This window comes from Poecilia formosa, unplaced genomic scaffold (genome assembly GCF_000485575.1).
Source record: "Poecilia formosa unplaced genomic scaffold, Poecilia_formosa-5.1.2 Scaffold6, whole genome shotgun sequence".
Classification (NCBI taxonomy): domain Eukaryota; kingdom Metazoa; phylum Chordata; class Actinopteri; order Cyprinodontiformes; family Poeciliidae; genus Poecilia; species Poecilia formosa.
This window is the reverse complement of record NW_006799945.1, coordinates 1,965,633-1,980,709: the sequence shown is the minus strand read 5'-3', so window position 1 is coordinate 1,980,709 and position 15,077 is coordinate 1,965,633. Positions and strand designations below refer to the sequence as shown.

The 15,077-nt window shown below is 37.9% G+C and overlaps 2 protein-coding genes across 4 annotated transcripts in view; both read left to right on the top strand.

Annotated features, from left to right (window-relative positions):
* The window catches only part of rabgap1 (RAB GTPase activating protein 1), a 65,644-nt gene that overhangs the window by 24,648 nt on the left and 25,919 nt on the right, over positions 1-15,077 (top strand). The gene's annotated exons all lie outside the window — the stretch shown is intronic.
* Positions 1,847-7,982, top strand: LOC103147967 (probable G-protein coupled receptor 21). Its single transcript, XM_007566559.2, has one exon. It carries the CDS (start codon positions 6,244-6,246, stop codon positions 7,471-7,473), a length of 1,230 nt encoding a protein of 409 aa, XP_007566621.1. The 5' UTR covers positions 1,847-6,243; the 3' UTR covers positions 7,474-7,982.

Sequence of the window (15,077 nt, the reverse complement as noted above, 5' to 3'; positions counted from 1 at the left end):
GTTTCATAAGATTTTTTGTCTCGCATGTGCTTTTAAACTTGTGATGGTCACAGCCGTTTTTCTCTAGATAAGGCTATCAGATAACTGTGTTATAAAAGCGCTACGCCTTTGTTCATAAATGGAAAATGGCTTTTTTATTGTTTGGTGAAAATTCAAATTATGCTTTTTTGCACTTGAAATAGAACAAAAGTGTCAGCGGTATGTACAGTGCCACTTAACACTTATAGACACCTGTGATAAAGAAAAATGCCTGACAAAAAACTACACTTGTGCTACTCTGTAATTGGTTTGGATGCGATCTGATCTTAGATCGTTACCTCCTTGGTTTAAAGTCATTGTTTTGTGGTTATTGTTCTTATGTAAAAGCAATCTGGCTCCCAGGAGGTAACACGTTTGCCTTTCTGCTTTCTCATTTCCTTTACCTCAATTGGTCTTAAGATCTTTTCTCATCACCGTCTGTACGTGAAGCCTCATGTTTTCTTGTTCTTCAGGGTTCCCCCCAGAAAACTTGCTAAGCCCTGTGGTCGGGGCGTCGAGTCGGTCCACCGAGTCAGTCCACCGTGTTTTGTATTAAAAGATGTTAAGTTGACAGGAAATATTAAAGTATTACTGTGTAATTATATGTTACGGGGAAACAACTCCAGTGAAATGCTATTTAAACACACAACAAGCCTAAAAACAACAAATTTGCACTTCTGTTTAATCCAAATTAAGTCAGTGGCTCCATCAGGCCCCCAAGGGCTTCAAGGGCCCCATGAATGCTAATAATTTAAAACAGACCAATGATACATAAATGTAACATTGAGATTTATTGAGATTATCAATGCTGTTAAATTTTATTCAATTGTTTAGGCACAGTCCAAAAACATGACTGTCAGGTCAATTGGTTTCTCTAAATTGTCCCTAGGTGTGAGTGTGTGTGTGCATTGTTGTTTGTCTCTGTGTTGCCCTGCGACAGACTGGCGACCTGTCCAGGGTGACCCCGCCTCTCACCCGGAACGTTAGCTGGAGATGGGCACCAGCAACCCTCCTGACCCCAATAAGGGTGTAAAGAAAATGGATGGATGGATGGATGGATTTTAAGGAGCTTTCAAGTTTACTTTGTAAAACTTCAAAGAACAATATTCATAGTTAGATTGTTTTGTTACCATAGCAATAATCTGATGCTGTGAGTTTAATCTTTGAATTTACAAATACAAATTAGTAAACTGCGATGATAACTTATTGCTTTCTAGGCTGGCCGATTAAACTATTCCCTTCTCCCATATTTCACTAAATCTAACACAGAAGCTGTTAGAGGTGCTGATGATTTTAGCAACAAAAGGGGCCCCTAAGTCAGATTCTGCTCCAGCCCTCACACAGCCTTGGACCGGCCCTGCATGATGAGGTAATCCGCTGCACTACTCAGAGATACGCAACAAACATTCTCACCGCTCCACAACTCGCATCTCTGAATCCGCTACATGTTATTCCTGCAGTTCACATTGAGCTGCGCAACCAGAGCTAACGCGGCAAGTTTTAAACTCTTACCTAGAGTTCTCCAAAGGATTATAATTCCTCACAGTAGGTTTATGTGAATATCCATACAGGTCAGCCTGTGTCCAGTTTGAGTGAAAGGAGGCGCATGCGATCCCGCTCGGGTATATCCCTATAAATCTGCTCTGCTAGTGAAATGCTAAGAGCAAAAGAGACGCTTGCAGCCCGGCTTTAAAAAGAAAAAAAGAAAAAAAAAAAAGATTCGATTTTTTTTCCCTAGAAATGTAAATAAGCAAGGCTTAGCCTGGCGGCGGGGATAGTAAAGCATGGCGGGCCGCCAGGCTTATAATACACTGGGGGAAACCCTGTTCTTGATATCTGTTAATTCTTAGATGAACACGGATCAGTAGGGAAAGTCAGTTGTATGAGAGTTTTATTCAGCTAAAATTACAGAAATCATGTTATCCCCTTGGCATGAATGGTACGAATGGAATCTCGACTTTAATTTTGACATCAATAACAGTAAATGTCCACCGCTGGACAGGAATTCATTACAGAAGCTCTTAAGCATTCAAGATATTTGCACCAGCCAGGAGACACACTCACTAGAATTTGTGTTTCCTGCTTTGACAGAAGATAACAGAAAAGTTTAGAAAATGTCCAAGCAGCTGCTTTTCTTTTGCACGCCTCGTGTTCTACTTTCCCAAACTCCCGCACTTCATTCTGGCCCTGATTCGAGTGTAACAGTGACAAAATGACCTGGTCAGCTTTTGTTAGTTTACTATATTAAAAATAAACTGCCAGCAATCTTATGCTACATATAATACAGAAATTGTCTGCACTGTGCACACAAACTGGTCAAATTAAATAAATTCAGGTTTTTTTGTTTTGTTTTTGTTTGTTTTTTTAAGAAAAAAATGTGTTTCCAACATGAAATAGAGCAAATCCAGTTTGGGATGAAGAGAGTTAAGCCTCACAGTTTCTCAGCTTATTTTGTGCTGGTCCTGTTGACATTTGAATTCATCTCCATATATGACTACATGCTACATCTTTTATTAATGCACATTAGGTCTGTGCAGTAATTAATTGCACAGTTGTTCGGTGGTTAAATCTTGGCTACATGAGTAACAGCTGCCTTATTTGCTTAATGGTGAGCAGGTTACCTGGACAACAGTGTTTTGCTCATTAACCTAAGTGTAGCAGTAATGAAAAGCCACTCACTGTTCAAGTCCTTGCAGATTACTGATTATTTGTGCTTATTTATGCAGAAATTGGATTTATTCTTTACACTTTATTCTTTCACTTTGCGCTGCGCTGTTGGTTAAAGTAACTGTGTGTCTTCTACCTGTGTCAGCTCCTGGACATGTTACGTAAGGTAGCATAGTTCACACAGTGACCAGGGCTGCTTTGTGCTTGACTTAATGACAAAGGGACACGTCATCATATTTACTTTTCCCCTCTGCTTCACGACTCTCTGCTTATCACTGTTATTTTTGTCCCAAACTTCTGCAAGTCCTCCTTTTTCTTGATAGGCTGCTTGTTTTGACTCTCATCCACATCTCTCCCATTCCTTCCCTTCCCTTCTTCCAGCCCTTTAGTCCTACTGTCATCTATTTTTAGCTCCTCGTGTAGTGCACTGAGGAGGTGCGTGAAAGCAGGGGGAGAGTGTCTGGATTGTTGGGGAGAAAGGTGCAGGCGTGCGTGTGTGTGTGTGTGTGTGTTCAAGACTGTGTGGGTGTGTCTGAGCCTCCATCACGCTGCCCGAAATTTCCTTGCACGAGACAAATTTTGCAGTCTTCAGAAAATCATCAAAGATGGGACACAAAGTGCTGTGCTACATCTGACAGTAATTAATACCCACCGAATTTGCTAATTTTGGATTTTGAGTAATTCAGTGTAATCTGCCCATCATGTGAGCCAGAATAATGTGAGCAATTATGCTCACAAATGTTCATTAGAGTCTAGACAAAGCTGCGGATTTGCTCATGTGATTAAAAAAGAAAACTTGCTGTTGACAGTGTTGAGAAAGGCGGGATGAAATAATTAGATTATGCTCTGTTGGTGAGGTTGATTTTTGACAGGAGCAGGATCTTCCATAAAATTAGAGACAAATCGTTACATTATAGTAATAATTTTAAAAGTTTGCCTACCTTGACCTTTTTTCTCTACATGCTATTTTCCTGAGCACATATACAGATGAATTTGTCACAGATTGTAACAGGCTGATTTGACCTTGGTCATGTCTAATTGTTATTCGGTTGTTTGATACAAAAAGAAAAAAAAAATCTCTTAAATATGTTAAAACTGAATACAATGTAAAATATATCTTAATAAAACAAACTAGGGTTAAACAAATATGGTCTGACACACAAATGAGAATACTTTCTTAAATACTTACATTTTTTGATTAAGTTGAAAATGCTACCTTTAGCTGTATCACATGTTTCTCTGAAGGGAAAAAATGACTATCGATTAAAGTCAGAATTAGTCATCAAAGAAAAAAGTAAGTTATTATTGGCCAGAAAAAGCTGATCTGTACATCTTTCTGTTTTACTCCCACTGTTTTTGTGTTTCTTTTGTGTTCCATGTTTTAAAATGTAACCTTGTTGGTTTTTCAGATTAAAGCAAATTTACAGAATTACCGGACTCTGGAATGACAAAGCTAATATAATTTCTTATTTGCTTCTGTAAATCCACAAAAACATCTCTGTTTCTATGAGTCGCTTTAGTGGCTTCAAGTCTTGCTACAGATGCAGATGTTTTAATAGTTCTCTTTATGTGACTGTGCACCATTTTGTTGATTTTTTTTTTTTAATGGCAAACAACTTTGTGTTCCTAGGACTATTATTTTTTGTGAAACATTATGAGGGCATCTTTTGAGCTATAATGCATTCACAACGAACTCTTATAATTCCTTATTGTTTGAGCCTATCATTACCACATGATGTTGCACTTGGAATCATGAGTTCTCAGCAGAATGCCTGAAGCATTTGGCCCTTTGTTATTAAACACTATCACAGTCACAACATTATTCGACTTGAGAGGCTTTTGTTGTTTTTGAGTCTGCAAAAAAGCCCCTGATGCTTAAAAAAACATTCTCAGATTTTCTTTTTGGATAAGTATAAAGATGCCAAACTTTAGCTTTTTTATGTACTTGAACTATGCATATACATCATTAAACGGCTACTACCATTTTATTGTTGACTATTGTGATGTTAATATCAATTGTTATTACTCCCCATATTCTTTACTGTATTTCCCTTTTTGGTTCAGGTATTTAAATGACAATGAAAGGCTGTCCAACTGGACATGTATATTATTAACAAGCAGTCTTGCCGTATGTATTATGTGCAACATTGTAATTGCAGAAGACACTTTGGAGGCAATATTTTGTATTACAACTGTGCTCTGTCATGCAGATAAATTTGCCCACATTTTAAATATGTCATAATTATCAAAATCTAAAAGCTATGCTAGAGTTGTTGGAGCATTGGGATTTTGGGGGAAAAACTTGAGAGCCAATTACTTTTACTCTTTGATTTTACATTTTAAACTGTGCTTTTAGTGTACTATTTCATTCTGGCAACTGGCCTTGGTGCATATGAATAAGACTTTATTGAATACTGATATTTTAAAAATTAAGTTTGTCGTTGATGAGATAAATTTTAAAAAATATCAGCAGCATTCACACAGATAGAATTCCTGCTCTTTTTCCCACCCTTCAACCTAAATGATGATTTCCCAAGTTCCAAACTGCACTGATTGTCACTAATTTTGGCGGCGTGCGACTGATTCAATCTCGACGTGATTATTAGATAAATTTGCACATTTAAAAAAAAAAAAAAAGTAAATGTGAGAGGTTGGGGGAAGGAAACGGTCTCGTGTTTTTGTGGACAATGATTGGTTGGAGGCACTGAGACTGGGAGGGGCCTCAGTGCTGCTGTTTCTGTAGACAGAGGCAGAAGGAGGGAGACAGAGTGTGAGAGAGACGGCAGAGCAGGACAAATGAACACAGAGGGGTTCTCCCAGCATCGGTATGCCTGCCTTTAACATTTCAACTCCAGACGAAGTTGCTGCTCTAAAGGCGGGAAATAAACCTGCGGGTGTGTTTTACTCCACCTTTGTGAGGACTGGTTTTTGACTCCTGTAACACTACACTCTGGTGACTTTGTACCAGCGTACAGTATTCTGCTGGGATCTTACAGTGAAGGACCAAAGAGAAGCTGACACTCAAATAAGTGCAGAGGGAAGCCTGGTGAAAGAAGAGGAGAAGAAGAAACAGAAAATTGGGGAAAGTGGTTTGAAGGACAGATTATGCTTAATCATCCCCACAATATGCAGTTCTTTAAACAATGACTTTTTTCCGGAGGCTTTATCAGTGACCCGATGGACTACAAATTGATAGGAGCTGCAGTCTGAGATTTCTGGATTTGCATCTGACATTGAGGACATCAATATATTCATAAGACTCACATTCCTGGCAGTTTTCTTCCTCTGTGCCTTTACCTGGGAACCTCCAGACGAAGGTTTTTACCTTACTAGTACTGTAACCGTGCCAGCTCTGAGGACAACACCAGGGAACTTTCTGACACCTTTATCTGCCTTTCCAATCCTTCCTGTGTTTGAAATGGAGCATGGGGGTCTTTGTTTGGACTGAAACCAAACTGCTGATAAAAACAGCCGGGCTACCAGGCGTAATAGTGGCTTTTTGGATTTATCGTACCCTTTAAGGGCCCCCTCCCCTTATGTGTTTTACTGCCTGAGATCATGAATTCCTCCCTGGATTCCCTGAACCAAAGCTCGCTGGACTCAAATTTATCCACTCCCTTCTGCTTACTTGAAATTGGCTATTCCCAAATTTTTAGCACATGCCTCCTTGAGGTATCCATCATCCTCCTCCTCACTATCCTTATTATCTGTGGGAACTTGGTGGTGATATTCGTGTTTCACTGTGCCCCTCTGCTCAGCCAGCACACCACCAGTGCTTTTATTCAGACTATGGCATATGCAGACCTGCTAGTGGGGGTCAGCTGCCTCTTCCCCTCCCTGTCTCTGCTTCACCATCTGCAGGGATTGGATCCCAAACTGACCTGCCAGGTGTTTGGGTACATGGTTTCAGTTTTGAAGTCCGTTTCAATGGTGTCCCTCGCGTGCGTGAGCGTAGACCGCTACATCGCCATCACACGGCCTCTGACTTATTCGTCTCTGGTCACTCCCTGTCGGGTGCGCTGCTGCATCGCTCTGATATGGTTCTACTCTGCTTTGGTGTTCCTCCCATCTTTTCTTGGGTGGGGGAAGCCTGGCTATCACGGAGACGTGGTCGAGTGGTGTGCGGTCGAGTGGAGGACTAGTCCGGCTTTCACAACCTTCATCGTCGCTCTGCTCTACGCCCCAGCTGCTCTCACAATCTGCTTTACATACGCCAACATCTTTAAGATCTGCAGACAGCACACGCGGGAGATCAGTGAGCGCCACGCTCGCTACAGACCACAGCAGCACCAGGGTCCCGGACTGACTGCTGGAGCAGTCTTGAAAGACTGCACCACAGTAGAGCAAGAGCAGCTTCCCCAGTTGTCCCAATCACAGAAGACCCAGCACCACCAGCCTCAGTATCAGCAGTCTACTTACCCCGACAAGCGATACGCTATGGTATTGTTTCGCATAACGAGTGTGTTCTACATCCTCTGGTTGCCCTACATCCTGTACTTCCTGTTGGAGAGCGGAGGAATATACCACCACCCTGCAGCCTCGTTTCTTACCACATGGTTGGCTATCAGCAACAGCTTCTGCAACTGTCTCATTTACAGCCTTTCCAACTCGGCATTTAGAAAGGGCCTGAAACGCCTCTGCTCCTTCTGTCTGCGGCGCGGCGGCGATGGCTTCGGAGTCGGGAAAACCAAAAAGGCGTTTGTTGGCTCGGTCGAAAAGGGATGCACAAAGCAGTGGTGTGGATATGACAATGGAGACATGAGAGTTGGCACAACGTGTCACGTGTAGTTCAAATGGGGAGGAAAACACAGATGCTAAAATGTCATTGGAGCTGAAATGAAGCTTCAGCTCTTCAAATCTTTTAAAATCTGCTTTTAAGAGATGCAAGAAGGTATTGTTCTGATCGTGCTTTTTCTAACTCTGCCTTGACAAGCCAGCAAAGGTAGAAAATAAGAATGAAAAGCATCGTAATTTGAAACAAAAAAAAGAGTCCACATTAGCCTTTCAAGGTGTTTCGTTTGATGACGTGAACACAAGTTCATATGGACAGGAGGCTGACAGATGAAGGGTTCTGGTATGACCAAGAAGAAGGTCTCTATGTCCTCTCAGTGGGAGTAAATTCTTTAAACGTTGGACATAATGTTTATCTGCTGATGCTGTTTTTGGAACTGAATACTTGATTTCGTCCAAACAACCAAATGATGCTAGAAGCAGAAAGTTCTCATGAAAAGTTTTACGAGCTTTGTTTGGAGCAACGTGAACACAATTTGTCGCGTTTCACTTAAAAACGGTGGGGGGGGCGGGGGGAAAGGATGTCAGTTCAAGGAGATGATGTGATTTAATGAGACTGTCTGTAAAGAGCAGGCAGAGTCAAACTGATCTTTAAATAAATGTTATTTATTGATGTTAAAATGTCTGTTGAAAATGTGGGTTTGCACTGCGCACCTGTTATTTGTTAAAAGGACCAAGCTGTGGTGTACGAGTCCTCAACTGCCAAAAATCAAACGTAGGTTCAGTAGTATTGATGCTAAAAGAGTCGCAATCAAAAATATAAATCATTAATAAAATAAAATAACTCTTTAATTAATTAGCTGATGATATTGTCAAAATCTCTAAATAGTATGCTGATATTTTATGCTACAGTCCACAATGTTAAAATCAAACAGTGAACAGTTCTAACACTAAATAATAAAACGTTTTCATTAAATAATCAATTACTGAAAAAAATTCTAATAGTAAATATTTCATTATTTATTCATTTGTTTGTTCAATTTTTAACCCTTAAAGACATAATGTCATTGAGTGGTGGCTAATTCTGCTACGTAGTGATTGGTCAGTAGTTTGCTGTGCATTAGTCCAATCCAATGTCCTCAATGATCTCCAGTGACTATTTTATGACTGACTACATCACAGTGATTGATTTTTTTAAAATAAGTATTAAATACTTAAGTATAAAATTAATATAAATTTACAATTTTTATTTCAAATTAAAATTGTAATTAATATATTAGTTATGTGTTTATTTAAGCAGTTAGTTTCCTGTTTAATTTAGCATGCATCTGTGTTTAGCTACTTATTTATTTGGTTGTGGCACTTCTCCCATGAAATTAGCTTTTTTTTTTTTTTACCAGTTCTGTTGCACCTTAATTTGCTTATGTATTATAATATGCTTGCAAAACAAAGATAGCATATTTTTTCCATATCCTCTTTGCAGATTTTTTGGGGTTAAACTTACAGATTTCTTTTTATTCAGATATATAGCGGGGTTCCAACACTGGCTGTAAAAGTATTTTGTAGGTCTGAACAGAAAAAGACAAATGTATTAAGAATAAGGCTATATTTTCTATCAAGTTACATCCATATGTTCGTGCAATCTGTGGTTTACTTTAAGTTTTGTATTTAAAGCCTAACCTCAATTAAATATTTGCAGTTAATTCAAAAACCAAATTTGAATGCTACATTTCTTTTGCTTTTAGATTAGCATGCATCTACTGTTAGATACATGTACCTTATTTGATTTGGAATAGAGCAAGCATCTCCAGAAAATATGGACCTATGTGATTGTGAAAGTATGCAAAACCACTCGAGGATTGGTGTGAGACTTGAAGATTTGTGTGCATGTTAGTACTGTCTTTTCTTTGCATTAGTATAAACAAATTGCAGGAAAAAAAACATTTAAATGAGCTTAATTGTTCATTTCCACTTGTCAAGTTATGTGTTTTGAGCTTTCAAGACTCTTGTTAAAGTAAACATTCCTTAGCTTTATATCTCGTCTACTGTAATGTGCCAAAGAAGGTCCAGTTTTGTCCCTAAGTGTAATATCTGCAATATGACTGTTTTTACACAGAAATGTTAACCACTGTCTACTGCACTGTGTCGCGTCAGTGATGCCTTGTGTGCATGTGTCTAAGACTGTTTCCAAGCATATTGTGATATAAAGTTGCCTTTATTTAAAAAAAAACAAAAAAAAACTAGTAACAATAAATCAACTGTTGGGGAAAAGTGTTTTTCTTTAACAGCAAGTGAGGGCTAAAATAAAAGGCATGTGACTGTTTTTAAATGATTCAGCTTCAGAGGCAAAGTTTAGTTTTACTCTTTTGGTAGCTAACGAAGTTAAAGTGTTAGTGTTGCTTCAGGTATTCAAAGCAGTTGTCACCATTTTTTTTTTTTTTTTTGCTTCAACTTCAGAAAGAAAAAACTTGTAGATGAACCCTTCAAAGTGTTTATTTTCTGTCTTGAACTCGTGTTTCTGTGTGATTGAAGCACAGTGGAGACAACGAATGTGTGCAGGTAGGCACCGACTCGACCATTGGCTAGACTCTGACTGTTTAATGTTTTTTGGTCTCTATTAGTCTCATTTGTTGTTGTACCTGGTAGATGTCTGAAATAATTAGTGGTTTTTATTTGTAAAGCATTCCAGAAATAGTACACCTGTACCGGTTTGTATCATCTTCTGTGCTACTATCTTAATATTTTCCTGTTTACAGAAAATATCAGATTGAATGTTTATCAGAGAACATTTGTATAGTTGATTTTTGTTTGTTTGTTTTAAATTACCCAGCTCAGTTTGTTCTCAGAAGTAAAAAAAAAAAAAATGTTGTGCCGCCTACATAACTAGTTTTGTCTTATGTTTTTTTCTATTGAAGTGTAGATTTTATGGTGTTTCTGCTTCAAACGTAGTCATTTTGTACCATTTTAGTTTGGAAAGATTCAGTACAATAGCCACTTATTTTACAGTCCCTTTAAAACAATACATGTTTGAAGACAATCCATGATGCCTAAAAGTGCTCCCCGTTGGTCACATACGCTCATTCCCTTCTTCCTGTGGGGAAAACAATCAACCTACACGTTCTCACGGGAATGACATTGATGGCTGGGAGGAAATTTCCATGCCCTCAAAAATTAGGCATGTTTAGAGCTCGGAGAGCTCGTGATGCAAAAAAAAGTAGTAAGAACAATGATTGAAACAAGACATTTTTTTAAACAAATTTTATACTTATGGATTACAATCAAACCAATTCAAACAGGACTGACTTGCACAAACAGTGTCTCTGTTGTATTTCCAGAATACTTCATTAAATTACTTTCTTTTTCATTTTAACTAAAAATGCTTGCATCTTATCCAGCAGAATTGCACCTGCTGCCTTTTTTTTTTTTTTTACCTCTTCTGGTATATTCCAGAGTTGGCATACCGTTTTAAGTGGATCAGCAGTACTCGGACTGAGACAACCCAGAATTTTTATCTGTTGTGGAAATGTGTCCAAATGGAGCAGCTTGGGTCAAAAACTCCCATGTAATATTAAAGTTTAAATCTACAGAATCTTTTTCAGGTATTGAAAGGTCTTTTTGTGCATCTTAAACCATTGTTGTCTAATGAACCAACACAATAATCTCAAATTCAAACTTATAAAAAAATAAACAGTTAGGATATATAAATAGCTGTTTCACAACAGACAAGAACAGACTGCCAATTTAACATTCCAGACAGGAGATTCACCCCGTTGATTTTTTTATTTTTATTTTATTTTTTTTGCTAATAGTAAATTCTGTGTACAGTGAGACCTTGTGAGTTTGAGACTTCAAAATCACCTTGTTGAGCACAGACAAAACATGGCATATTTCAAACACGAGGGGTGTTTAATTTGTTGCTACGTTTTCGGAACGACATCTGCTTTTGTTTAGACTGTGAATGTTGGGATAATGTTTAAAAGTTGAAACATGTTTATTTATGCTGTTGATGAATGTGAGTGAGACTTCTGATTACATGACGCTCTGTATGCAATATGGTTTTGTAAATAATAGACGTTGTTTGTCTTTGGAAAGCAAATAAATATGATTTTATCGAAGGGTTCTCAAATTATTTTGAAACGATTCAGTCGAATGTTTGGATGCAGCCTATTTTTAAATGCAGACAAGTGTCATAATAAGTAAATAAGCAGGACATTTTGTCATCTTTTCTATCTTGAGATAAAAGCAAATGGTTTCTAGCTTATCTCGTTGGGAACTGAGTAATTTCATTTGTTCCATTAATTTTTTTTTTTACTGAATTTTCTAGATAAATAAGTAGTAAGTATATATAAAAGCATATATGGTTTGACTTTCTCTTCTTTTACATGAGTTGTATCGGGGCAGCAGGGAAGCTTCCTCCAAATACCAGAAAATGAAGGGCATGAGCTAAACCATTAAAATTTCATCAGGCTACTAGTGCTAAGCTTTATCCATCTGCTGATAACAGATTATTGTGTAAAGGATAAGTAATCAACCCTTATGGCAGCAAAAGCGATGCTAGGACCATTACAAATGTCTCTTTAATTCAAAGGTTTTCTCATAAAGAAGTAAAAACGTTGGCACTCAGGGTTATTTGGGGTTTGGATCCTCAGCTTGCAGCAGGCCTGATAAATGTCGCGCCATGCCATTTTGATGTCTCAGCAGGGTTCTTTAGGAGCAGAGAAAGGAAAACAAAATGACATGCCGGCTTTTGTGTCGAGTCAGAGAAAATCGAGGACATAAACAAAGGAGTTCTTGCTGCTCAGCGTTCTCATAGAAGCTCAGCTCTGTGATTTTTATTTTCCTTCTTTTTGACACGCAATTAAATGCAAAGGCTACAGCTTTCCTATTTATGGCTGACTTCTGTTGAAGAGGTTGTAATTTTGCTAGAACACCATGTTTTGTTCCAGGACTTCACTTGCTTGGGAGTTTTCTTGTTTCCTTTTTTGTCGGTCTCTTTTCTGTAACAGCATCTGACCCACGGGGGTTGATTAGCTTTTATTGGTGTACTTCCTTGCTATCAAACCAGCTGCTTATCCTGTATTACAGCTATCACTCTTCTAACTATTTTTATGCATGGTAAATGTACTCAGAAAATAAAATAAAAAGGACAATGTTTTTAAAGCTCACCACCAGTAAGAAATGATTAATACACCCTGGTTATTGTCTTGGTAAATTTCAGTTCCTGTTTTATTGTTTAATGTCACGTTCAAAGAACTTTAGAACATTTAAAAAGATATGTACAACTTAACAATACATGCATAAATGCATATACATTTGGATATATAATCAACAGCCACTTTATTACCTACACTTGTTCGGATGGGACAGTAACCGATTGGGAAAATTAGCCATGGTGGCCAGTGAGTTTCAACTTCCTCTGCAACATTCAGATGCTTGTGCAGAATTTGGCATAAAAATGTGAAAACATGGATCTATTTTATTACTTGTTGTAATGTTTTCCTGATGGACTTTAACCACTTTGATTCGCCGGCATTGAAATGGTACTGAGTTGGTACTAAGTGAACCACGTTCATCCCTTTATGCTCAAAGTGTAATTAATTTCAAATGGCTACTTCCTGCAGAAAAAAAACATGTCCATTTCACAAAGCTCATCTCCAGCTGGTGTCTTAAGCACGACTCCTCACTGCACTCCAACAGCCTTTCAATCTATTAGCGCTCCTGTGGGATGTGGGATTGTCCTAATATCATGACAACATTAGGACAATATTTAGAACGGATGTAATTTCAATATTACAAGCTCAATACCAACGTTTTCCTCGCTCTTCTTTTTCTTCTCCATTGTCATAATATCATTATCACCGATGAGCTTTTTCAGCTTAGTCACTGAGATCTTTTTGAGACGGGAGAACAAAAATGCTGAAAGTCGATCTAAGCACCCGTGCATAGACTTTTGGCTAGCAGAGCTTGAATGCTTGTTTCCCTTTAAGTCCATTTGGCATTTTAGAAATATGCTGACATTATTAAGAGATAAAGACGTCTCAAACGGCTTGGTCAAAATAAAAAGGTAAAGTTGCGTGTTGCTGCCTAATGCATATATAACAGTATTGATATTTTTGTGATTGTTTTGTGTGCAAATGTATCACAGTTATATATTCTCCTTTACAATCTACCTACTATATTAGTAGCGGTAATATTTTTCATATAATTGTCACTCTCTCTAACACACTGATAATGTCTTCTCTTTTAAGGCTTTATGCTGTTAAGTTCAGAATGCTCTATACTTAGATAAGGTTATTAGTGAGAAAAACAAAATTTAAGTGTGCCTAATGAAGCCACTGGTAGAGATATATGTCTCATACACTCACAGGAAAAATGTGTGTTGGATCTTTAAGAAACAAGGCAGTCGATTAAAAACATCTGTAAACTCAGGTTTTTATTGTAATTCTCACTTATGTGCTTCTTTGTAATCTAAATTTAAAATTAGGACGTCAACATTTGAATTCTGTTAAATTTACATTTTAGTCAAAGCTTTATATCTCTACTTGGTTATAAGCAGGTAAATTTTATTCATCTTTTTTACGCACACAGCTCAATGGGATCTAATTGCCCATTGGACATTTTGTGTTTTTTAATTACATATTTTACATCCAGAGAATTCTGCATCTGCAGGAACTGACTGGATTTTTTATTTATTTATTTATTTTTTTTCTGGATGTGCGGTAGGTTTTCAGGGCTGAGTTCATTAAACTTTAGTGCTTTTTCATCTACTAAGCAACTCCTTAGTACTGTTATTCCAAATGGTCCGACTCCCTCGCTCTCTTTTAATTATAGGAGTGTGTTAGAATACGGGCTGGTAGTTCTGACCAGGCACCGCGAAATGTCTTGAAATCAAAGCGCCAATTTTAATATTGTTCATCATGTCCTTGTCAAAGCTATAAACTCAGCATCTTATTTACCCTATTTATAGAACTAAAAATAAAACATTAAGCAGATTATCCGTACATGCTGAGACTGTTGGCAATGTTCTGTAGATGCAAAGCAGAATTCTTCAGCCTTAACAACAAATCTTTTCCTGCATTAACCACGCAGGATTTTCTAAAACACTTATTTTCTTTCCCGGATTCCAGTTTCTGCTTCAATAAATAACAGGAAAAACTAGAATCAGTGGTGATTACTAAGTGCTTGAGGATTAGGTTTGCTGTAATATGATCCAAAATATGATCCTAATTACCTTTTTTGCTGAATGCACACCTATTTTTGTGCCGTCTCTAGCTTCTGCACAGTAGCATGACACTCTGGATATGTTTGCTCTTCGCCTCTCACGCAACAGTCATTAGAAGTTGCTCTCCAACAGAAGAGCAACAGACGGACAGAGGGGAAGCTAATTGACCATTAAGTCAGAGGTCTTTGTTCATTCTCTCAGCACTTCAGATAAGTATGGCTAAGTGGCTGCTTGTCTAAACATGGATTGTTATCTTTTACTAGGAAACGGCAGTCAAGTTTAATATGCCCCTCACACTGGACCATTTATTTAAATTCCTCTGGAAAGAGAGATATCAGGATCTTTCAAGATTCCTTTGCCAATCAGGTTTGTAGTATCAAGTCCTAAGATTTTTTTTTTTTTTTTTTTTTTTTTTTTTGCAGCCTTGGACCAAATCCTA